Source organism: Mesoplodon mirus (genome assembly GCF_964341445.2).
Source record: "Mesoplodon mirus genome assembly, chromosome: 18".
Classification (NCBI taxonomy): domain Eukaryota; kingdom Metazoa; phylum Chordata; class Mammalia; order Artiodactyla; family Ziphiidae; genus Mesoplodon; species Mesoplodon mirus.
This window is the reverse complement of record NC_138994.1, coordinates 53,023,514-53,046,940: the sequence shown is the minus strand read 5'-3', so window position 1 is coordinate 53,046,940 and position 23,427 is coordinate 53,023,514. Positions and strand designations below refer to the sequence as shown.

At 61.8% G+C, this 23,427-nt stretch overlaps 2 protein-coding genes across 6 annotated transcripts; one reads left to right on the top strand and one right to left on the bottom strand.

Annotated features, from left to right (window-relative positions):
* The first annotated feature begins 1,985 nt into the window (after nt 1-1,985).
* TP53I13 (tumor protein p53 inducible protein 13) lies at nt 1,986-5,872 on the top strand. Of its 5 annotated transcripts, XM_082603124.1 has the most exons (7): nt 1,991-2,128; nt 2,299-2,367; nt 2,591-2,632; nt 4,286-4,414; nt 4,551-4,751; nt 4,862-5,417; nt 5,504-5,872. In XM_082603124.1, exons 1-7 carry the CDS (start codon nt 2,057-2,059, stop codon nt 5,614-5,616), a joined length of 1,182 nt encoding a protein of 393 aa, XP_082459250.1. In that variant the 5' UTR covers nt 1,991-2,056; the 3' UTR covers nt 5,617-5,872. The 5 variants fall into 5 exon arrangements, with proteins under 5 accessions (XP_082459254.1, XP_082459252.1, XP_082459253.1 ...); XM_082603128.1 differs by lacking the exon at nt 4,551-4,751 and having other exon boundaries at nt 1,986-2,128; XM_082603126.1 differs by lacking the exon at nt 4,286-4,414 and having other exon boundaries at nt 1,989-2,128.
* A 410-nt stretch (nt 5,873-6,282) lies between these two features.
* Nucleotides 6,283-21,749, bottom strand: GIT1 (GIT ArfGAP 1). Its single transcript, XM_082602965.1, has 20 exons — nt 21,471-21,749; nt 15,844-15,977; nt 15,264-15,376; nt 15,037-15,142; nt 14,306-14,523; nt 14,126-14,220; nt 13,747-13,789; nt 11,570-11,618; nt 11,042-11,114; nt 10,386-10,483; nt 9,851-9,962; nt 9,591-9,724; nt 9,326-9,478; nt 8,984-9,214; nt 8,836-8,889; nt 8,560-8,646; nt 8,356-8,429; nt 8,066-8,248; nt 7,867-7,930; nt 6,283-7,686 (listed from the first exon to the last, which is right to left on the bottom strand). Exons 1-20 carry the CDS (start codon nt 21,520-21,522, stop codon nt 7,474-7,476), a joined length of 2,286 nt encoding a protein of 761 aa, XP_082459091.1. The 5' UTR covers nt 21,523-21,749; the 3' UTR covers nt 6,283-7,473.
* Nucleotides 21,750-23,427: the final 1,678 nt, after the last annotated feature.

The window sequence follows — 23,427 nt, the reverse complement described above, 5'->3', positions numbered from 1 at the left end:
GGACGTCCCCTTGGCGAGCTCCCCGCTCTGGCCGCGGCTCCGCCGGGCCGCGGCGGCTGCCCAGGGCCCTCCCGCGGGGAGGGAGGGGGTGCACTCCGGATTGGCCGCGGCCCCGCAGAGGCAGCCAGTTCGGTCCCGGCTCCCCTCACCCGCCCCCCCACTCCCGCCCACGGCCCTTTGTACAGTGATTGCGAGAAGCAGGAGCAAGAGGTGAAAGGAGCGGAGGCCACGGGGAGGGAGCGAGGACGCGCCGGCGAGACGGAAGGGAGTGGGGAGGGCAGCAAGCCGAGGAGTGGGGTGTGGGGGGCAGAGAAGCGGGGAGACTTGGAGACCGAGGCTTGGGGGACGGGGATGAGTCTCAGAATCCTCTGCCCCCGCCCCTCCGTCCCGCGTGGTGTGTAGGGTGTGCAGCTACCGGGGAGACCTGCGTCGCTGCGCCCTCAGGGGCCGCTGTTGAGAAGTAGCAAAAGGGAGAAGTGAATAAACCGCAGGCGCGGGCTCCCGGGCTTCCGCGGGGCGGCTGCAGTGCAGCCGGAGCCACCACCCGCACCTCCGTCGCCAGGCTCGGCTGTGCTCTCTGACCTCGGTGTTTGTCTTGGCCCCGCGGGCACCCGCAACTGCGCAATAACCCGGCCGGGCGGGGGTCCGGCTCAGGGCCAGCGAGGGCCAGGGCCGGCGTCGTGCCCTGACCGCGGGTTAGCAGCGGGAGGCTGGAGTGCCGGGGAATGCTCTTTCCCTTGCCTGCATTAGTGCGCTGTGCCGATCCCCCCGGGGAGCGTGGGGCTCCCCTGGAACCTGGTAGAAGAAATCCTCAACACCGCTCCCCAGGAAGGACTTCCCCAAAAGAAACAGCCCCAAACCTCCGAGAATAGGCTGGAGGAAAAGACGCACTCAGGTGCCCGTGGAGGGGGATGCCTATCACCCCGCGACCCGGCCGTGGCAGGGGATAGATGGCAGTCCCTTCATCAGCTCAATAACTGGCAATTACCGGGGAATGGGGGAAGGGTAAGAAATACCCCTTGCAAGTCACAGCTATGTGGGAGACGGTCTTGCTCTATTTCAAAGTTTGGGGCTGGGCATTTCAACTCTCACCCTCCACCCACTTTCCCGTCTTTCCTCAAAATCCTGAGCCGGGCCAAGGAGAAGGGCACCGGGGAGAGGGCGGCAGAGCGGGCACCCGCTGCAGGTGACGTCTGGCCAGCGCTCCCTGCTGGGGGCGAGGCCTGTGACTCCACCTCACGGTGACCAAAGTCTCCTTGGGCATCTGCTGGTCCCCGCTGGGCTAATTACGAAAGCGGAGGCGGACGTGGGCAAGAAAGCAGCCCCCAGCCCGGCTCCAGCTTCCTGGGACTTCTGGGTCTGGGGAGCGTGGAGGCCTGAGACCCTTGGAGACTCCTCCGGGTTCGGGCGCTATTTGCGAGGGCAAGAGTGGGATGGGATGAAGGTGTAGCTCTAGAGTGGGGACCCTCTTCCTTCTGCAGCTCGGACTTCAGGCTTCTGTCCCTCTTCTAGATGCAGGTCACATTGTTAAGTCTGAAGCGGGTTTGCCGAAGGAGCGGACCCGTCTCCCCTCCTGGGCCACCCAGTTCACAGTGGAATCCCAATTCCCGCCCTCCTCCCCGCTCCAAGATTCCACCCAGGAGCTGCAGCTGCGCCCTGCAGGCCGCGGAGACCCGCTGAGACGAGTGCCTGGGCGAAGGAGGTGGTCCCGCCTGCCTCGCAGCGCGGCGCGCCGAAGACCGGCTTCCGAACTTTTCCGGCTTGGGGTTGAGGACGCGTGCGCGCACTGTCCCGGGCTGTGGGCGGGCACTGGGGCGGGGCGGGGACCCGGCGAGAGTGGGCCGGAGCTGCGGGGGCGGGGCGGGGCGAGGCGGGGCGAGGCGAGGGGCGCGCGAGCCTGGGGAGACGCGGCGCGCGGTCTGGGGTCGGGGCGGGACGGCGCGCGCGAGCCCGGGGTCTACGTGGGCACGCGGGCGGCGTGGGTGCGCGGGGGCAGGGCCAGGCGTCGCGCGCTCCCTGGCTTGCTGGGCTGCGGGCAGTGCTGGGGCGGGCCGGGATGGCGCCTCCTCCGCCTCCGCCCCAACTGCTGCTCCTGGCGGCCCTGGCGGGGCTCCTGGGTCCCAGTGAGGTAAGGCTACCCGCTCCCGAGAAGCCTTCGGCCAAAAGTTCGTGCTGGAAGGAGTGGCGCGCGGAGAGGGGACTAGGAGTTCTCCCCTTGGAGGGCTGGGCCTGGGAGGGAGAGGGCAGAGCCCGCGCCGAGGCCAAACGCCCCAGCTCTTCTGCGCCTTGAACCCACAGGTGGTGACTGAGCCGGCGGAGGAGGCGGGAGCCCGTTGTCCCGAGGGCCTGTGGCCTCTGCCCCCACAGGTGGGTGCCTGGAGGGCGGTGGGAAAGAGGAGTGTGAAGGGGCAGCCCAGTCCCGCCCTGGCCTCGCGGCACCCTCCACAGCCACCCTCTGAGCACCTCTGCCGGTTCCTCCGGCCCTCAAGTCACCAACGTTTCCATTCCAACGTGACGGCACGGGCTTGCTGTCCTCCCCCCACCCAGAGTCCCCCGTGGGCTCTAAGCTCTCTTCTCTCCCCCTGTATAGGTGTCGCCAAGAGTGACCTACACACGGGTGAGTCCACGGCAGGTAAGTACAAGCAAGAGGCATCCTCAGTGTCTGCACTGGAAACAGCGAGCTCCTCGCAGGCTTTCTCCACCTTTTCTGCTCACCAGCTCCATTCTTTACCACTCCCCCCAGTAAGGGGCAATGTTCTTAGTCCCAGGACAGTGAGCCACAGGCCTTGGTCCTCTGCAGTGCTTGTCAGGAATCCTGTTGAGTAGCTGGCTGTGTGGGCAGGAGGCTGCAAGGGAAACTCTGAGGGTAGTAGGAGAAAACAACCTGTGCTCCAGCTCTGCTGTGTGACTTTGGAAGTCTCCTGACTTCTCTGGGCCTCATTTTTCTGTAAGAGAGGTTATTAGTAACGTCCCTCCCCATGAGGAGTTAACAAATAGTGTGGGACAGCACTTTGGAAAATAGGAAGCTGTAAGGAGTGTGTACCTCAGGTTACCAACCAAACTGGGGGTTCACCTTGTGTGGCTGCCTATTTTCATTGCCAGTGGTTGGATAGCTTCTCTGTCCCTTTGGTTTTCCTTCTGAAATATCTTTTTTTTTTTTTTTTTTGATCCTTGTAATAGCTCCAGGCCAGAAGAGCTCCTGCCACCTACCTGATTCCTTTTCCCAAACAGCCCTTTCATTCCACTGTTCAGAAACCAGTGGCTCCTTATTTCTCGCCTTATCATGGCCATACTCCCCTGTCTAGTTTTTCAGGCTCTACCTCGTTAAGTAAACCTCATCCAACCTCCCCACATCTTTGGTTCCTCTCGTCTTGTTGGTCTGCTCACCACACATATGAGTTCGAGGCTTATTCCCACCGCTGTACTTTTGCACCTGCTTATTCCCCTCAACACCTGGCGTATCCTGACTTGAAGGGGGCAGCTCCCTGCCCTCCTGCCATCCATCCCCATCCATCTTCAAAGCCCAGCATAGGAGTCAGCTCTCTCTTGAGACCTTGCCTGATCATATTAGCCCTTATATATTCATCACCTTCTCCAAATTTGTGTAATGCTTATAATGTATCTCTTGTAATTTAACAACTAATCACTTCGAGTGTTATTAGTTTGCGCTTTCATTTGCGTTAGTTCTGTTCCCCTGAGTTTCCTTTGCATTCCCTGCAAGCGGAGTCCAGGAGTTCTCTTTTGGCATCTCCTGTAGCATCTGGCACAAGTGCTGAGTGTCAGGTCAGCTCAATCAAAGAATAATTAATAATTGATGAAGGGTTTCCATCCTGAGATTGTGCACCTGCTGCCTTTGTGCCCTGTATTTGGATGCGTTGGGGAGATGAGATTGAATACATAGATGGGTCAATACATAGAAGAGCTGGTCTCTGTTTGGGGGGTGCTTACAGTCTAGACTGGGAACCTGTAGAGCCACCGTGGCAGGTCCAGAGAAATATAGCTAAAGAGTGTGGTCTGAGTCTGGCAGGGTTAACCACACATGCTGCCACAGAAGTTGTGAGCTTTGAGGGGTGGCAGTGCATGGAGAGGAGGAATGAAAGGAATGCCTTCACAGGCAAGAGGGGGTGCACACCAGTATCCAGAGCCCTTTGTCCTTTCCTGAGCCCTGAAGGTGGAAGGGTCATCTGGCCATCCTGGGAGTCCCTTTAAGTTGGCTCCTCAGGATGGGAGAACTTGGGATTCTTAGGGAGGGACCTGGCTTGATGTCTCCATGCCTTTCCTCCAGGCTGAGGATGTCAGCTTCCTCTACCATCCCTGTGCCCACCCCTGGCTGAAGCTCCAGCTTGCCTTCCTGGCCCACATTTGCGTGGCCCGGCCCTTACTGGCCCCTGACTCCAGCCTCACCCAGGATCGGGTACGTGGTTGCTGAAAGGTGGTTGTCTGGCACTGGCAGAGGCTGCGGCTCCACGTTCAGGGCAAGGGGAATTCAGGGCCTCCTCTTGCTTGCTCCCCATCTTTGTCTTAGCTCTAACAGTTACCTCCTTTCATAGCCCCTGGTACTGGCAGCATGGGGGGTGGCACTGGAGATGGCATGGGTAGAGCCAGCCTGGGCTGCCCACTGGCTGAAGAGGAGGAGGCGGCGGAAGCAAAAGAAGGAGAAAGCATGGTTTCGCTCTGACAGTTTTTCTGGGCCCTATCCCTTGGTGCCAACACCGGGCAGAGGGAGGCTGTGCCGGAGAGGGTGCGTACAGGTGAGGGGTGCTGGCCAGGCTTGATGGTCATTGGGTTGGTGGCCCAGGGTGGTGGTGTCACTGGCTGATCTGGGCAGGGAAAGGGTGACTGCTGTCTCTTCTCCTCTTAGGCCACGGCTTTGGCCTTTACTCTGCGGAGCTGGAGGCCCCCAGGCGTAGAGGTGGCATCTAGAGGGCCTAGGCAGCTCTTTCCTGGTGGTGCCAAGAGGCGTGGGCTGCGGGCTGCCCTTGGTCTCCAGCCCACCCCCTCAGCCCTGAGGTTCCGCTCTGTTTCCTCACGGAGCATGGAGGCCAAGCAGCCTATGTTGGGACCCCAGGGTGCAAGGGATAATGCCCCATCTGTGCCCACCGGCCCACTGCTGCTTGGGGGGCCTGGAAGCAGTGTCAGCTCCAGGCTAGAGGCTCAGGTGCCCAAAGGGCAAAGCAGCCCAGGGGTCTGTGCCTGTCCAAGTCAGGCTTCCCCGGCCGCTCGCGCAGCAGCGCCTCCGCCGGCAGCCCGGGGCCCCACCCCGCGCACGGAGGAGGCCGCCTGGGCTGCCATGGCCCTGACCTTCCTGTTGGTGCTGCTCACCCTGGCCACGCTCTGCACGCGGCTGCACCGAAACTTCAGGCGTGGGGAGAGCATCTACTGGGAGCCCACAGTGGACAGCCAGGACACAGTGGCTGGTGAGAAGTTCCCCTCCTCACCTGCCCTGCCCTGCCCCGCCCCCCATGGCTTCCCTGCCCTTGACAGCTCCCCACCCTGCCCATAGCGGTGCTGAAGCGGAGGCTGCAGATGCCCCCTCGCCGGGTCAAGCGCTCCCGCCGGAGACCCCTCCTCCCGCCCACGCCGGACAGCGGCCCGGATGGGGACAGCTCCGAGTGACCTGCCCCAGCCCTGCCACTGTGGCAGGTCCGGCTCCTCCTCCCGTCGGGAGGCTGCGCCACGTGAACCGCGCGCAGGGCCGCCCCCTGGTGGCCAGATGGCGCAGTCCTGCCTAATCGCTGCAAAAGGGCTGGTCCTTAGTGTGTGGTTTGCTGGGAGGGATGGCGTGGGGTGGGGGGAAGGGAGGAGAGAAAAAGGAGCTGTCTCAGCCTCCGTTGCAAAAACTCCGTTTTTCTTATTAAATTATTTTAGTAGAGCCTGGAGTTGAGCTTGTGCATCTGCCACACAGACTCCCTCCCACCCAGGGCACTGTCCTAGCCCATTTAGGTCGTGTTTGAGGTAGGGGGTTTCTAGTATCAAGTTGGGCACTCGCTGGCCTGTCTCCTCTTGCCCACGGGGCCTCAGACACTGGGGTTTAGTAGCGTGATAGACCCCTCCCACCACCAGGGGTGAGCAGGTGGTGGGGATGGTGGTGGTATTTACTGAAACATTGTTATTTTCAGGACTCCTCTAAGAGATGACAGGGGCTTCCCTTCCCTCAAGTACAGGGGCTGGAAGAGTCGCGGTCTTCACTTGCTTCATACTTTCGCCAGGTTGGTCTTTCTCCGTTTCACGTCTGCCACCTCCCCAGTCCCTCCCACAGTTCCCTAAGCATCAGAAAGGGCACATGGTCACTTATTTATTTTTGATACAAATGTACATGACACACATCTTGACACTCAGCCCACCACCACCACACAGGTAGAGCCTGGCCCCCGGGACAGAGGTGGGACGGGGAGAGGAGCTGGTGGGCGCTGCCATCTGTCTCTCAGCCTTCCTAGGCTGCAGCCCAGGCTCCAGGGACCCAGATAGCGCAGGCACTGGCCTCTCAGAGGTTACAGGGAGGGGCTCTCGGCTGAGTCCGGGACCCCGGGGAGCCAGCCCCAGGCTCAGGGGCTCAGTTCTCTGCCCCAGCCAGCACGATCCCCCTCCACAAGGGAGGGGAAGAGAGATGGAGCCAAGTGGTTTTCCTGTTATGTTCACAGAGAAAGGGTATGAGTCGGGGGAACAATGAGGGGAGGCAGAGGGCAGGACCCCAGCTGCTTACCCCGGCAGTCCCTGGCCCCAGGATGGGGGGGAGGGGCCAACGCCCAACACGGGTCCTGCTGCTCTGGTCCCCTCACCCCCTCACAGAACTCCAGATGGGCCAGGCCTCCGGAACGGCACTGCCGCCCCGCACACTCACACGCAGGCACGCAGGGACACTCAGTTACCACAACGTTAAAATTAAGGGGTGGGAGAGAGGAGAGAGAGAAAAAAGACTTTTCCAGTGTTTGCTGCTGGGGACCCCAGGAACACAGGTTGGGGCCTGTGCCCTAGGCTGGGGCCGTTTGGCATTGAAGGAGAGCAGCAGGGGGCTGGTGGCTACAGGGTGGGGACATCCACAGGTATTATGTACAAGGGGGGATGCCCCCGCTCAGCCCCCAGTAGGGCTGGACTGGCTCATGGGGGTGGGGTGCATGTAAGGGAACCACCCCATTTGGAGTGTCCCCACCCGACCCTTTGCTGAGGGTGCCCCAGAGGGCAAGGGGCTGGGAGTGATGCCTTGCAGGCCCCGGGCACGCTAGAGGGGGAGGGGATGCTATGTACAGGGAGAGGTGCGTGGAATGTAGGGGACAGAGGCTCCTGCCACCTCACCTCCCCATCCTTGGGGGCTCGAGGGGGACGGGCACCAGGGCACCTGGCTGCCAGGTGAGAGTGGCAGCACTAAGGGCACTTGTGCCAGCGGCTCTGTGGGGTGGGGATTAGTGTCTGGAGGGGCCCAGCTCCCATGGCCAGTGAGGTCCCAGGGTGCGGGTGAGGGTGCAGGGAGAGTGGTCACTGCTTCTTCTCTCGGGTGGTGATGGTGACCAGCTGCTTGGCAGCCTTGGCGATGTCGTAGGCGCACTGGATCACCTGCTGAGTCAGCAGCTGGAAGTCCACAGGGGCGCCAGGCTCCGGGGGCACCGTCTTCCGGCACTCGCTCTGCAGCCGGTAGGCGCTGGCGTTGAGCAGCCGCAGGGAGCTGCGCACTGGCTCCAGGGCTGGCCTCTGGAGGGAGGACGGAGGGAGTTGGGCCTTGGATTTCAAACCACGAGCCGTGATATGGCCCAGTGTGTCCCTGTCTCCACGCAGGCAGTTGTCAGGTTCTCTGCACCTGCCCCGCCCTGAGGCCCTGCCCCACCCTGAGGCGACGACGCCCAGTCCTGCTCCCCTCTCTGGCCCCTGTACCTTTGGGAAGAGAGAGGCCATCTCAGTCACAGCCAAATGGATCTTTTCTGAGCAGGGCACAAAGCTGTGGGGGGAGGGGAGGGTAAATTAGGAGGGCTCTCAGGGAAGGTTCCCAGGGACAGTGGAACACTGGTCCCTCTCTTGCCCTCTCTTGCCCAACACCCCAGAAGCCCATACGAGCCTCCGCCCACCTCCATACCTGTCATGCTTGAATTCCTGGGCAGCCCGCAATAATTCCTGAATGTTCTTGGTGACCTGCTCCGTCTTCAGGATGACATCCTCTGTGCTGGGAAGCCCAGGGTCGAGGTCTCCATCCAGGCTTTCCAACTCCGGGTGGAAGTCCTCTTCCTTGCCCAGCTCTAGAAACCTCTTCCCTTCCAGGCTGGGGTTAGAGAGGAGAGAGGGAGGCATTCCAGCCGTGAGGCCGCTTGCCTACACCCTCACAGGCGCTCAGGGGCCACTCACCCCCCCCTCCCCCGAGTGCCTCACCCCAGCAGCGGGTCCCCACTTTGCGTGTTCTCATAGTCACTGTCTGCGCCGCTGCCATGGCGGGAAAGCTTGCTCTGGAGGGGTACAGGGAAGGGGTGGCAGGTAAGGTGCACGTTCACAGACCACCACCCCCGCCCCGCCCATCACCTCCCAAGCACACATCTCATTCAGCCCATCCCTCGGGTCCTGGGGATGGCACATTACCGAGTGACGGCTTCCTTCCTGGGAGCACGACAGCAGTGGGGAGGAGGGAGTGAAGGGCACAGCTGAGGCCGACACCCCCTTCCGGACCTGAAACCCAGGTAGGGCTGGAGTCAGTTTCCTCCTCCCCACCACCCACCTTGCGGCTTCCCTGCAGTGAGGCTGGGACCGTGTGTGTCTAGTCATCCTTGTGCCCAGCGTCCAGCATAGAGCCTGGCACTCGCTGGGGCTCACAACCTATTTGTGGGTACGGACCCACCTCCCCCAGGCCCTGCTTACCCGGTAAAGGCCAGCAGGGACGTGCGCTGAATAGATGGCGTCATCCTCCAACTCCTGGGGGTGGCACAGTGGGCGTCATGAAAGGCCCTGCAGTGGTCCCACCCAGCCCCGTCTCCAACCCCCACCCCGAGGCCCATAGGCAGCTCACGGTGCTGTGGAAAGGCTGGAGCCGGGTGGTGAGTTCATCCCCAGGTGGGCCTCCAAAGGGCTTCAGGGCAGAGCCTGGTTCATACATGGAGAAGGCCTGGCGGTCCCTGCGGTGGGCGCTCCCGCCAGGCCCCATGGGCGCGTGCTCCGCTCGTTCGCTGGGAAGTGGGGCTGTGGGCACTGGCCCCGGCGGCTGCCGGATCTGCAAGTTCTCCGCCTGCAGCTTGTGTATCTGAGAGTGAGAGTGGTGTCAAGACACTCCGGAGGGTCCAGGCAGCACCACCACCTCCAGAAGGGGGTAACTCCTCCCCACACTGGGGCCCTGGGAGGCCCCCATCCTCACCTCCCGCTGCAGCCTCCGGAGCTCATCACTCAGGCTGCTGTTGACTTTCATGAGCTGCTGCACCTTTGCCTCGGAGGCGGCCAGGGCCTTCTTGAGCTCCAGGTACTCCTGCAGTGTCACCGCCCCGTCTGACAGATCTGAGGAGTCCATGCTCTGCAGAAGGAGACGTAAGCCGGTCAGTCAGTTCCCTTGTCCCCGAGGCCCCGAGCTACGAGAGGATGGAGCAGGGCCTTGGAGGAGGCATGGGGAGGGGCAGCGCTCAGACCCGAGCACGGTTGTTCCGAGTGGCACCAGCGCTGCGCAGGGGCTCCTGGTCTGTGTCCTCGTCCGAGGCCACGCTGTCGTAGTCGTGCTGGTCGTCCAGGTCACTCTGGCTCCGCACAGACAGCTCGAGGTTGTCTGAGGGCACAGGCCTGTCACTCAGGGCTCCTACGGCCCACCCATCCTACCACCCCGGGAAGGGAGCCATGAGCGAGCGTATCCTGGAACAGTGCCCCCACCGCGCCCCCTCCACGCCCTCCGCACCTGTGGGGCTGCTCAGGCTCTTGCCCAGCTGTCTCCGCTTGGCCTCACTGAGAATGTCGATGATCAAGGTGGCGAACTCTCGGGCATTAAAGCGGGCCAACTTCTGTCGCCCCTGAGAGGCAGAAAGGGCCAGGCCGGGGTGAGGAGGCCCTTACGGCTGACACACAGAGAGATGGGGACAAAGCAGCCAGGCCGTCCGACAGTCGACTTAACCACAGCTAAAATGTGCCAGCCCAGCTCGCCGGGCCAGGGCAGGGGGTGGGGAATGACACAGATTTGGGGTGCCTAGGGGAGCTCTCAGGAAGAGGCTGGAACACCCCCCCAAGGGGCTGCTCACCAAGTGCTCCAAAGAACAGCCTCCTCCCCATTCCCAAATCCCAGAGCCAGCGGGGCCAGGGAGAGGCCTCGGCCAGGAGTGGGAAAGACTCAGCCCAGACAGCAGCCTGCCAGGAAGGGCAGGACCCACAGAGCTGGTGACCCCAGGAGGGGAGATCATCGGCCCAGGCACCCCCGCCCAGCCCACCAGCCCACTCACCTGATTCCGCGTGGCTGAGTATTCAGGGTTAACGGGCAGGAAGGGTACAGCACTGCGCTCCGTCACCAGGGTGCTGTGGTTTTGGGTTGCCAGCCACACTGGGGGGGGAGGGGCAGGGAGCGGATGGTCCGCGGTGGCCAGGCCCACGGGGTGGAGGTGGGAAAGCGAGGAGCACAGCCTTCTGAGCTCCTCCCCATGCCCACCGAGTGCTGGTGTTCAAGAAAGGGGTGGTCTCCGGACAGGGGAAGTAAGGCTGGGTCAGGGAGAGGCCGGGTGGGGACTGACAAACAGGACGAGGCGACTCCCTCCCGCCAGCCCTTACCAACCGGGAGTTTGGGCTGGAATCTGGCTGTGGCCAGGAAGAAGGGATGCAGTGGGCGGAGTGGGACTGGGGAGAGAGCCAAAGTGGGAGGCAGCCAGAGCAGAGCCGCCCCAGTCCAGGGGGCTGGGGGGAGGAGCAGGCTGGCGGCCTCCAGCTCAGCGTGCTCTGCCTGCCTGGCTGGGGCTTACGTGCAGGCCTGCTGAGCAGACCAGCCCCCGGTACCTCTTCCTAGTCCCAGTAAAAGGACCCCAGAGCCACACCAGGTCCCACCCCCTCCCCAGCAGGCAGGCGCGCTGTCCCCTCTGCCCAAGGCTTCGATCCCCTCCCGGCTCACCAGCGTCATTTTCTCTTCGATCCACCTCGTCATACACGTCCATGGCAAGTTCCTCAAAAAGCCGGTTGCTGAGCTGGAGGCGGAGATGGGGACCCAGGCTTTGTCAGATCAACTGGCCCCCCCAGTGCCAAGCAAGCCAGCTCACCGGGATCTTAGAAGATGTCGAAAACGACTTGTGTGTCCCTTGTGCCACCCAGCCCTCTCCCCAGTCTCAGAACTGGCAACTGGGGTAGGGGTCTGCCTGCCAAGCTCCGAGGTGGGAGAGGCAGAGGGAGACCAGAGCAGACTGGTTAGTGCCCAGGTAGCTAGAGATGCGCCACGTGCCCCGGGAGCCTTAGGAGGGCAGAGCCAGGGTCAAAGGCGAGGGGTGTGGAGGTGGAGGACAGGTGACTGAGGAGACTAGAGTGAGGGGCAGGTCCAAGACTTGGAAAAGCGCACCAGGTCAGAGAAAGGGGGAGCCGTCGCAGGGATGGGGGCGGGTCAGAGTTGGAGGGCAGCTCCAAGCCTTAGGGGCCTGAGTAGACTCACCGCCTGCAGCTTCTTCTTGGCAGCTTTGGCCAACTCGGACAGGTCTAGGCTGTGGACGAAGGAGGGAGACGGGAATGGGGAAGAGGGGAGAGGCCAGACGTGAGCGGTGGCCAGGCCCCCGCCAGTGACCTCCCAAACATGCAGGGATCCCAGGGAGACGACACCCCAGGTGCTGCACACCAAGTGCCTCCCTGCCCCACCCAACCTCCAGAGCCTGTTCCCGAGCAGGCACCATATACCTCTGAGACATGCACTTTTGCCGAGATCTAAGTCCAGAGGAAGGCAGCAGAGAGAAGAACAGGACAGAGGCAGCAGTTACCCAGGAGCAGGGCAGCAACGCCTCCCCACGTCAAGCTCAGACCCGTCTCCGTGCACACGCCAGACCCACAGTGTACCAAACCCAGCTCGTCTTCCCCCCAGCCCCTCCTCGGCCGGCTCGCTCCTCCTCTCAGTGACCCACTTACCCCGCACCAGCGGCAGCTCCTGGGGGTCACCTGCAACCTCCCTCACCCTCAAGCCCCAGCCAGGCTTTCCCCAGGTTCTGCCATTCCATCCTCCTGCCTGGTCTTTTGCAACATTTTTTCATCCATCTTCCCGCTTCCAGTCTTGCCCCTGCACCCCTTTATTCACCAGAAGCCAGAGTATTTTTGACACATCTGGCTGCACTAACCCTGGCCTTAAGAACTTTTCAATAGTAACAGGTTACGTATGGCACACTTCAACAAAAAGCTCACTTAAAAATATGCTAGGGAATTCCCTGGCGGTCCAGTGGTTAGGACTCGGTGCTTTCACTGCCAGGGGCCCAGGTTGGGGAATTAAGATCCTGCAAGCCACACGGTGCGGCCAAAAAAATAAATAAACGAAATAAAAACGCTAAATGCTTTGCACGCACTATCTTATTTAATCCTCTCAGAAGCCCAGAAAGATAGGTACAGTCACCCTTATTTCCAGAAGCAGTAACTAAGGCTCAGAGAGGTTAAGGAGCCTGCCTGAAGCCACACAGCCAATAAGCAGCAGAGCAGACTCCACATGTTCGTGTTGGAACCTCTCTGCTCTTGGAGTGGTCTCAGCTCTTGTTGGGGCCCAGGACCGGCCCCTCTCTTGCCCTGTCTCTCTTCCAGTCTTGCTCCTGGGATTCCCTGCCTCTCACATGCTTCAGCTACACAGTCTGCCTGTAGTTCCTGGCACAGCATTTCTGACGTCTATGTCTTTGCCTCTCTTGCTGTACTCCCCACAATGGACTACAACTGACTAGGGTGCCTCCCCTCTTGGCTGTGACCTCCTTAAGGGTAGGGATCACGCCTGAGTTACCTCTGGGTCCAGCGGCAAGAACAGCTGGCACTGGGAAGGTGGTCGGTTAACATTTCATTGAGAACACATTTACAACACACACGCAAGCAGGCAGACACACCAGGCAAAATCAGACCAGAAAAGTAGCGGGGAGTCTTGGGGTCTCAGAAGAGAGAAGATCTGGGCGTTCAGGGATCCGAGGTGCCCAGGTCTGACCATCCCCATCTGGCCACACTGGCTTCTGGAGAGGGAGGGAGCCTCCCCAGATCCAGGCCAGCAGGCACAGCTTGGCCATCGCAGGCAGCCACCAGGTGGCGCCAGCATCCATCCTGTGAGCTGGGTGAGCACCCCCACCCCCACCCCCCCAACCCCGAGCCTGGGCTCCTGGGGCCTCTTGGATAAGAGACAGAAACACCTCTACTGGCCTTGGGCCCACAGCCCCTGCCCAACTTCTGAGCACACCACAGAGGCCTGGCAGAATCCCAAAGTTAGTCAAACTCCCGGGGCCCACCACCTTTTCACTGAAGAGCAAAAATTTGTCTAAAGATTTTACAGTTGGAGTCAGTGCCACTGGGAACAGAACTCAATGATCCGCTGCTCCTAGGGGGTCTATTTCTTGTACTCAAACCCCACGTGCTTGACAGCCATGGGGGGTTAGGCTGTGCTGGCCGCGTGCTGAGTCAACATTTCTTACCTGCCTTGGGGCCCAGCATTAGGGAGTGAGGACTGGCCTGCGATATGCCTGTGCCTCCAGCCCCAAAGGGGAAGGGGGGCTGGGGTCCCAGGCCCCTAAAGCTGAAGAGTTGGGGGGTGGGGGCGGCTCTGGGGGTCAGGCACCCACAGGGCATCCAGCTGCCTCTGGGAAGGGGTGTCAGGTGGGCACTCACCTGTCCGCCATCTGTGGGATGATGTAATGCCCATTCCTGTGATCTGAGTAAAAATAAAAATGCCAAGTCACTGGTGCTGGGTGGCCTTAGCAGCTGGGAGCCCACCTCACTGCCATGAGCAGGGCTTGGCACCCAGAAGTGACAGGGGAAGGGAGGAGGGCAGGCCACCCCCAAGAGCCCTGGGAACTGGCTAGAAGTTATGCCCACCCCCATTCCCTACCCCAACACGCTTCAGCCCAGAGCCTGCAGCAATTTCACAGGAGCCAGTTGCCTAGCAACGCTGTTCCCCAGCCGGCTTTGTCACCATGGCACCTGCTGCTGGGGTGTGTCTGGGTCCCACCTGCCTGGCCTGGCCAAGCCCACCCCACACTCTGCTCACCCGGCTTGCGTCCACAGAGATAGAAGGCCAACCGGTCAGTGAGCTCATACTGGCACTCGACTAGCCTTTCCGCCAGCTCATGGTGCCCCGCCTGCCTGTGGGGAGGGGGCATGGCTCAGCCCTACAGCCGCAGCCCGCTCCCCACACCCACCCGAGCCTCACACTTCAGCGGACCCTCACCTGGCATAGTCAATGGGTGTGCGGCCGTTAACATCAGGGGAGCCAGGGTCAGCCCCGTACACTACGAGAAGCTCGGCCTGCAGCGTCTGCCCTGCCTTGGCAGCCACATGCAGCGGTGTGGTGCCCTTCTCTGGGTGGAAGAAGTTGGCCTGGGCACCCAGGGACAGCAGGCGCAGACACGTCTCCAGGTTTCCCGTCCGCACGCTCGAGTGGAGTTGCTGTGAGGAGCAGAGTGTGCCACAAACGGGTGGGGGGGGCCCCTCCCACCTCCAGCGGCACCTGGTCCAGGCCCGCCTGGGACTCCTCCCAGCTCCACGGGGCCCAGCTTAAGTTAGGTTGTCGGGGGACAGAGGGCTTCCTACTAGGAGTTCATGCCCACTAATCACAGCTGCAGTCGGTCACCACCTACCACAGCTGTTAACTCTGGGGTAGATGCTATTTCTTTCCCATTTTACAGATGAGGAAACCGAGGCTCTGGGAGGCTCAGAAACTGCCCAGAGTTTTCTGCGTTTCGGGCAGCCGCTGAAGAATTTTAGCCTCGTGGGTCCACTTGGGAGCGGAGGGGCCTTATTCACACGCGGCCTGACCACGCAATCTCGTCCCTCCACCGTGCCCACCACGCTTGCCTGACCTGGCTGCCTTGGGGGCCTAGGGGGCCTAGGGCTCAGTGGTGATGGCACTGTGGGTGAGGAGAGGAGAGGCCCAGCCCTCCGCTGTGGGGCCCCGCAAACCTTGCTGAGGTCCTTGGCGGTGACTCCGTCGTCGTCCCGGCAGGGCAGCTTGTGCACAAAAGCCAGCATCTGGTACTTGGCTCTGATGAACTCTGACTTGATGGGGCTGCATGGAACACGCAGGAGGGAATGGGGAGCAGAGTGGGAGAGGCCGGGCGCCCAGCCACCTCCCAGGCTCCTGCCCCTGAGCGCACAACCGCAGCCACCACCCCTCGAGCCCGACTCACTGGACTTTGTCTTGGGGGTTGGCTTTGCGCCGGCCGCTCTGCACCTGCGCGGGGTCCAGCAGGGAATGCTCCCAGATGGAGTTGGCCCCGTTGCTGGCGAGTGTGTGCACCATCTGTAGGGAAGAGGTGCCAGAGTGAGAATGCCCACTGCGCGCTGGGGAACACCTCCGAGCACTAGGCTGGACACAGTACTAACAGGCCTACTGTGTGCCTGGCACTGCTGCACCCCTACCCAGTCAGGCCATCCCAGCCAAGGATGCGGGTCCTGCTTCGCACTTCGGGTGACATGATGGGCACACCAAGGCTCTGAGACATTAAGCTCGACAGTACATGGCCGAGCTACTAGGTGGCAGAGCTGGGGTGAGAGCCCAGGTCTGTGTGACTCTGGTCCTGGAAGCCTCCTCTCCGTGTGGGCCGGCGCCCGGGTGGAGAGGGTTTAAGGGTTAGGTTCTGCCCTGGGAGGGTGCTGCCCCCGGAAGCCACGGGATCCAGAGAGCTGTGTATGTGGGTGCGGGGGGAAAACGTGCCGGCGCTCAGCACACGCTACTGGGAAGGCAGAATGGCCCAGCACAGCCTGTACCTGCAGCAGAGTGGGGGGCCAGGCGCTGTGGCGAAGGTGCTTGACAATGGAGATGTGGCGTCCCAGGCTCCGGTGCACACTGCAGCACTCGTCACACACCAGCACACCCCTGCTGATGGAGGCCCAGCCGGGGTCTGCCGGGGTGGGGGGAAGGGTCAGCCACAGCCAGACACGGGCGAGGCCTCCTGAACACCGCCCTGGGCCCGCACTACGCTTAGAACTCCACGCACATTTGCTCACTCAGTCCCCCAGGGCTCTGGGAGCTGGACCAGCGATGAGGACGCTGAGCTCTGGAGGCGGGAGGGGCTCCCATCAGAGCCAAGCCCTTTCCTACATGTCCTTGCCCCGCTGGGGAGGTGTGGTCCCCAGGGCCTACTCGGCGGGCACAGCTTCCTGTCCTGCAGCCACTGCGACCAGTTCCACAGCCTTTCCCCAGGGAACAAGGCTGCCACCCTAGCCCTGCCCCAGGGAGGCAGGAGTCCCCAAGGACCGCATGCCACACATCTCTAGGCACTCCTGTGTCCGGGTCAGTGCCACGTTTCTCCTACACTCAGGCTTCTCTTAGAACCACTGGCTCACCTGCCTGACCCATCACACCCCTCTGGGGGCTCCCGCCTCTGTCCTCATCCTGGCAGGTAAGAGCCCCTTTCATGACCGAGTCTCCTGACACCACCAGTGATGGGGTGAGCTGGAGCCCCTCTTAAGGGGGATGGAGAGAGCAAAGGAACTAACACTGACTGAGTACCCACTGTGTACCAGCTGGGTGCCATAAGTATGGTACCTCTAATGACTTGTCAGGCAAGGTGGGAAATGCTACCCCTGCTTTACCAATGAGGAAGCAGTGTCTCAGAGAGGTTAGGGTGCTTACTCAAAGCCACACAGCTAATGAGTGGGATCGCTGGGATGTGAACCCAGGCATTTAGACGCCGGAGACCATGCCATGTCCACACCAGCTGCTGTTGCAGCCCCAAGTGGGCGCCACTCTCCACTCCTTGGGGAGAAGTGAACTTTAGAAGAAGGGGGACCAGAGCAGGACGGGAACTCCTGGGGTCCTTCTCCAGGGCAGGGGAGATGCCACCCATCCCAGGCCCCTTGGGAGAGGGGGAGGAGACAGCTGCATACAGCTCAGGCTGCGGAAAGGTCACGGGGGAGAAAGCAGCCATTGTGTGCCACTGGAGAGTGGGGGCGGGGAGCCTCTCTCGCAGGACACTGTGCTCTGCCCAGGCCCCCCCGCCTGTCTCACGAAGCCCCGTCCTGGCGGGGGGTGAGGGGGTGGGGACTGGCTCTCTGCCTCGCCCCTAGTGCTCATGTTGTCCAGAGGGGCCCCCACCAGGGGAGGGGACAGGCTTGGGGTAATGAGAGCCTCTCCAACCAGAAGGCAATTCTCTTACCCTTCCCTGCAAGGGCTTCTACCAGTGTTCGCCAGAGAATTGTGACGAAACTGAGTCAGGATACAGCCTGAGCTCTGCCGTGGTGAGTGTCCCCGCCATGGCATGGAAACAGGAGGTGAAAGGGGGAGGGCTCAGTTCTTTGGGTCTGGACTTCTTTAGGGATCCCCCCAAAACAGGGCAGAGGGATGCAGGAGGCACCCGCCATGCACCCTCCTCGGAGGCTGAGGGGCCCACGAGGAAAGGACCCACCATCTGTGCCAAGAGGGGGAGCCCTAGAGCAAACTTCAGTGTTGGCTTTACCCAAACGGCGAGGCCCCCCAGGCACGGAGAGCTCCTTCCCCCCCCACCCCCAAACACCACTGGGTCAGGGGTCTGCCTGCCAGCCCCCTCCGCCAGCCCAGGCAGGAAGCTGGAAATGACGCAGCCTGAATTCCTCTTGTTGAAATGGTGGGGTTTCCTGTCAGGAGGGAGCCGCCCAGGCCAGGATCATAAATGGGCAGCTCTAAGGCCTCCACCCCAAGCCCGTGGCCCTACCGGAGAAGCCAGACCTGGGAAGGCTGGCCAGATATCCAGGGCCAGACCAGACATGGTGAGCCCCTGAATGAGGCAGTGACCAGGAGCTGGGGAAAGGGGTCCAAGGCTCTACTCGGCACTCTCCCAGCCTGGGGGAGGGGTTCTCCCTCTCTTCCACGGTGACCTGAAATAGGAAGGGTGGGCAGGGGTGACTGTCCTGGTCTGGGGTACACTGGTGCCAGCTCAGTTCTGGATGACACAGATGGGTCACCTTACTACCTACCTCCTATGTCCAAGGGGCCTGGGCCTACCCAAGCAGGAGCCCCCAAGGACCACCTAGGCCAGTTCCTAAGCCAAAGGGCCAGGAAGGGTTTCTGAAAGTCAAAGGGCTATTGTAATTTAAGGTTAAAGGACCCTTGCCCCCAGAAAGGCTTCCAGGACCAAACAGGGCAGAAGGGTTAGTACCCTCAGTTAGTACCCTCAGTACCCTGCCCACCTTCCCCCTGGGCTTCTGCCTCAGTCGTGGGGCGGGGGCGCCTGGTATGTGTGAGCAAGTGGCAGGAGGGGTCCTGGGAAAATGTTAACCAGCACCAACCCCATGGAGGCCTCTATTGAGGTGAATACATGTCACCACCCAAAGCCACTGGTGACCTCCAGGGCCCGGAGCCAGCCTCTTCTGATCTAGGGACCAGATCCTCACTAGACAAGAGGGAGAAGCCCACCATCTTGAAAACAGGCAAGAGTAATCCACGGGGACAGAGGTCAGAATGGCGGTTGCCTTTGGGGGCGTTGACACAAGAAAGCCCTACAGAGTGACAGGAACGCTCTACCTCTTGATCGGAGCTGCGGTTACACAAGTATATACACAGGTAAAAACTTATCAGGCTGAACAATAAGGAAGAGGCACTCTGCTGTACATAAGTTATACCTCAGTAAAAGCAGCAGCCCATCGCTCACCCCACCCCACAATCTATATTATGAAGACAAATAAGCCTGCAGGTTCCCAAATGTCCCTAGCTGGTGGGCAGCCTTGCTCACTCAAGGTGCCTGCAGGATGGGCCTCTTGAGGTCTTCACGCCTGTGCCTGGGGCTGCCAAAGCGGGAAGGCTGCCTGAAAGCCTGAGGTGTGAGGCGCAGGCCCGTGACACAGAAGCCAGGACTGTGCGGCAGGGTGAGTGGAGGGGCAGGAAACACATTTTCCAGGGCTCCCCGACCCCTGGCCCTCTCCGGCATCCCCAAGGCAGGCAGGGACACAGACGGTGCCTAATGAGGTGGCACCAGCTGCCAGAGCGGGCGTGCTCTGCCCAGCTGTCTCACAGCGTACTCACACGTGTCCCGTGTGCCCAGGCCTGCGAGCAGAGGGAGGACAGGGCCCTTTGGGGTCAGGCTGCATCTTACCTTTCACCTCCATGACCCTGCAAATTAACCAACCACAAAAAGGCCACAACCCCACTCCTAGGGCTGGGACTGCAGGGCTCCCATCACAGTGAGAAGCCTACGGCTTTGGGTAGGAAGCATACACCAAGGAGGCGGCTCTGGGCCTGGGCTCCAAACTGCTGGTTTCCCTCAAGCCTCTTACCCGGGCTGCTACAGGTCCCAGACTGAAAATGCCACTCCATGCATCATAGGGTCGGGGTGTGGGGTAGCCCCAAAGAGTCAGCTGGGGTCCTGAGAAGCATCCAGACACTTGAAGAATGCCTGCGATGTGCCAGACACCATGCTAGGTGCTGGGGTGGGGGGATGAGCAAGACTTCATCGGCACCCTGCACACCTCACCATCCTGACCTCACCACCTGCCTCTTCCTGATCTGTATTCTGGATCAGGGGAAAAGGAGATTCCAGGGGGGCACAAATGGCTCTGTGGGATGAGGACTGGGGGTAGGAGCTGGGCACCCCAACACAACAGATACACACCACTCCTGCCCATGCCCACTGGACATCCAGAGGCTTCCAGCCAAACAGTCAAATGCAGCAGAGAAAGGACAACTGCCTTGCTAATGCTGCCCGACGTCCTCCTGGCCCAGAATCAGGACCACAGACTTGGAGGTGGAACAGTCCTCAAAAACCATTTCTACTCCAACTTCTTTGCCTCAGAGTTGAGGAAACTGAGACCCAGAGTGAGGAAAGTCTTGCCATGAGTCACAGAGTAAGCTGGAAACAAAGACAACACCAAAATCCAGGCTTCCCTGATAAAGTGTCTGCTAAGCAACCCCCTTCCCAGTCCTACCTGCCCTCCCCCCACTGCTACGTCTGCCCAGCCGAGGTGCAGAACAGCCTCGGACAGACAGACAGAAGGCAAGCTCTCCTCCCAGCCCTTCCATCCCCAGACCTGCCTGCAGCTGGGGTAAGGAGAGAGTTTCTAACTAATCAGGGGTAGGGACATCCCTTCTCTCCTCCCCTCGCCCCCTCCCTCAGATAGTTTCTTCAAGGCCCTCTAGACCATGACATGCCCTGAGAGGAGGCCTCAGGGTCAAAACCACCCAGACCACCGTGCCTCTGCCAGGCACCCACAGTTCCCTGTTGGGGTCCTGGTCCTGTCCAAAGGGTGGCTGCAAGTTATGGGCCCACAAAACAGCACCCCACACTCTCACACTTATTTTGTGCCCAGAGGTTCACAGACAACCCCACCCTCCCCCGAGCCTGCCCAGAGGTCTCCCAGGGAGATGGCGCCTTTTCTAAAAAGAAGACGGTCAAGGGCCAGGGCTTTCCTTTCCCCAGGCCAACTGCTGAGCCCCATCACTGGCAGTGTCCTCCCACATCAGAATGGAGCAGCCTCTCTGGGTCACTGATCCTCACTTCCTCAGTAGGTCAGGGGGGGTTTACATCAGCCTGGACCTGACTCTGCTGGGAAGGAGAAGGGAAACACCACGGTAAATACAGCCAGGAGGCAGGCCAGGAAGCCAGGTGGATCCCAGGAATCTAGGCACCCCTCAGCACTGCTCCCTACCCATTTCTGGCCAGACTGGGCTACGGGATGGGGAGGGGTCTGTGCCCAGGCTGGGGTAACGCCAAGCCCACCTTCCAAGTAGGCCTTACTGGGACCCCGTCAAAGCTGTCTCGTTGCTCCCAGTCACCAGGCCTGGGGACGCCTCAGGGGAAGATGCCCAGGCTCGTGGTGGCCCTGAACACCAGGCCCTGCGAGGAGCTTTGGGAACCCGGGGCAGGGAGTCCTAGGAGTAGCCACCCCCTCATCTGCTCCCGAGGAAACAGTATCCAGGCCCCCCTGGCCCATGTGCCCAGCTCTCTGCCCCTTGCCCTCCGCCACCCCAGCGGGCGCGCAGACCATGCGAGCAGCAGGTGCAAGACGCGGGGGTGGCACTGAGATGACACAAAACCACACTCGCCCCCACCTCCTAAACCCGGCCGGCCTCTGCCACAGCCCTCCTGCCACCCCAGGCTGGCGCTTCCGTTTGGATACTGAGATGGAAAGGGGGGCAGCCAGCTGCCCTCCTCCCTCATACTGAGGGGTGGGAGGCGGCGCCGGGAATGTCCTTCCTCGCCGGTCCACGGACGCGAGGAAACAGCGGCCCCCCAGGCGTCCCTCCCGCCAAGGACGCGGCTCCGCAGTGGCCCGGGCGGGGGCCGAGACCGGAGGCCGGAGGCCGCAGCCCCCGGCCCGGCCCCGCCCCGCCCTCCGGCCCCGCAAGGCGCTCCCGCCAGGCCCCGGCGCCCGCCCGGCGGTGCCTCGGTGAGCGGTCCCGCCCCCGGCCCGGCCCCGCTTACCCGGGGCGCTGCAGTCCGCACACACCTCCGCTCGCGGCCCCTTCCGGGACATCCTCAGCGGCGACGCGGCCGCAGCCCTCTGGGCCAGCGTGGGGGGCGCGGGCGGCGGGCCCGGGCGGCGACGGCCCCTGCAGCCCGGCCCAGCTCCGGCAAGGCCTCGGCTAGGCTCCGCAAGCCCAGCCAACCGTCCGCCCCCGGGGCTGGCCCGGAACCCGCCGTGCCCGCCCGCCCGCTCGCCCTCGGGCGCCCTCCGCCCCGCACCGCCCCGCGCCGCCCCACCGCCGCTCGCCGCTCGCTCTCTCCGCCCCCTGCGCGGCTCCCGGCCGCTCCTGCAGGAAGCGGCGCAGGCCCGTCCCACCGGGGGAGGGGCAGACTGCACACCCGCCCCGCCGCCAGGCCCTGCCTGCCGCGCCTCCAGGAGAAAGGAAGCCGAGAGCGCGGGCGGGAGGGGGCGGGGGCGCTTAAAGGGACCACGGCCGCCGCCAGGCCAGAGCCGGCAGTGCCTCCTACGGCCCAGGCCTCGGCTCCGGCGCACCCCTGCCCCCAGACGGTGTGAGTTTGCCTCACAGCCCCATCCCCTTCATTTCCGGGGACAGTGACCCCTGGGGATCAGAGAAGAGAGTAAGGAGCTGGAGCCCCGGGCTCCCCTTCCTCATCAAGGGGCTGTGGCTCAGGGTACCCGCTGTGGTTCAGGGTACCTGTCTCTGTTTGGGGTGAGTTGTGCATCCTGGTCCCCCATGAGTCCGCCTCTGTGTGTCCAGGTGTATGTGTGGTCACACTCTTGCTGACTGCGCACACCGCCAGCAATATGGACGCCCAGGTGCCAGAGGTCATGCAGTGTATCCCCTGCCACCGGGCTAAAAAGACATCTATCCCTCCTCCATGCTTTCATCCAGAGAGGAAAGAATCTGGGCAATTTTTTTTGAAGACCTCCTGAGGAGTGACCACTGTGCCTGTGTGCAGTAATATCCACTTCGCATCGGTCTTGTATATATCAACGGTGTTTCTGAGCCACCAGGGGTGTGTGTGTCCAGGGCGTGTGCATATAACATACAAGGACCTTTTTTGTGGTGGCCTTTCTTCCTGGACTTCACACTGAGACTCATTGGAGGTGGGGGGGCGGTGGACAGGGAGAGAAGGCGCAGGCCGCACGTTGGTGCAGCCCTGGACTGAGCATGCTCCCCCATACACGTGTGCCCCACGTGCACCCAACCCCCATCCCTGCAGTAGCAAAAGGCCAGAGCTCTGTGGGGAGAGGGCAGAGGGGCCCAGGCCCAGGACCAAGGGCCAGGTCAGTGATGACACGATTAAGGGACGGTTCCCCAGCGGCATGTAGTCCTGCTGTGTAACAAGGGAGCAGGAGGGGAGTCCTTGGGCAGGGGTGCAGGAGTTGGTTGATTTTATCCCATTGGTGCCAGAGCAGCAGTGACTTGTGGGTGGCAGGCTGCTTCCCTGGGGGAGACAAGTAATGTTCATGAGTCACACCACCCGAAATATATGCAAAGCTGCCTCCATCGCCTTTCGCTGCAGCCCAGATTGACAAGTTTGTTTGAGATCGCGATCCACGAGGTATATTTATAATCGCACCTTAAAAAAAAATCTTCTTGCAGGCACCCCCTCCCCCCATAGCCAGCAGCTCCTCTGGCAGGGTTTCTGCGAGCTAAGATACCTCGCGGGGGGGGGGGACGGGGGGAGGGAGGACACCACCTGCCGCCCTGTGCTGCACTCCACCGAGGAGTCCGTCCGTGGGCTTGGTGGCCCCATCCCTAGCGATGGGAGGAGCGGCCTGGCCGCTCTTACTGGGCGCACAGCCCACGAGCAGTGGCCGCCCGTTCACCCCCGATCGACCCCCAGCTATGGAATTTCATTTATTAGAAGTCGAGGCGGCTGCTGGCAACCCCATTGCTTGGCTGTCTTTGTTTCTCTGCTGTGTGGGCGCGTCTCGAGCACGTGGCAG

Excerpts from the sequence above, each read along its gene's own strand:
- TP53I13 (XM_082603124.1), top strand. The coding sequence starts at position 2,057 with ATGGCGCCTCCTCCGCCTCCGCCCCAACTGCTGCTCCTGGCGGCCCTG. Across the intron at positions 2,129-2,298 it reads GGCTCCTGGGTCCCAGTGAG|GTGGTGACTGAGCCGGCGGA; the intron begins GTAAGGCTACCC and ends TTGAACCCACAG. Across the intron at positions 2,368-2,590 it reads TGTGGCCTCTGCCCCCACAG|GTGTCGCCAAGAGTGACCTA; the intron begins GTGGGTGCCTGG and ends CCCCCTGTATAG.
- GIT1 (XM_082602965.1), bottom strand. The coding sequence starts at position 21,522 with ATGTCCCGGAAGGGGCCGCGAGCGGAGGTGTGTGCGGACTGCAGCGCC. Across the intron at positions 15,143-15,263 it reads AACCCCCAAGACAAAGTCCA|CCCCATCAAGTCAGAGTTCA; the intron begins GTGAGTCGGGCT and ends TGTTCCATGCAG. Across the intron at positions 13,790-14,125 it reads TCTCTGTGGACGCAAGCCGG|ATCACAGGAATGGGCATTAC; the intron begins GTGAGCAGAGTG and ends ATTTTTACTCAG.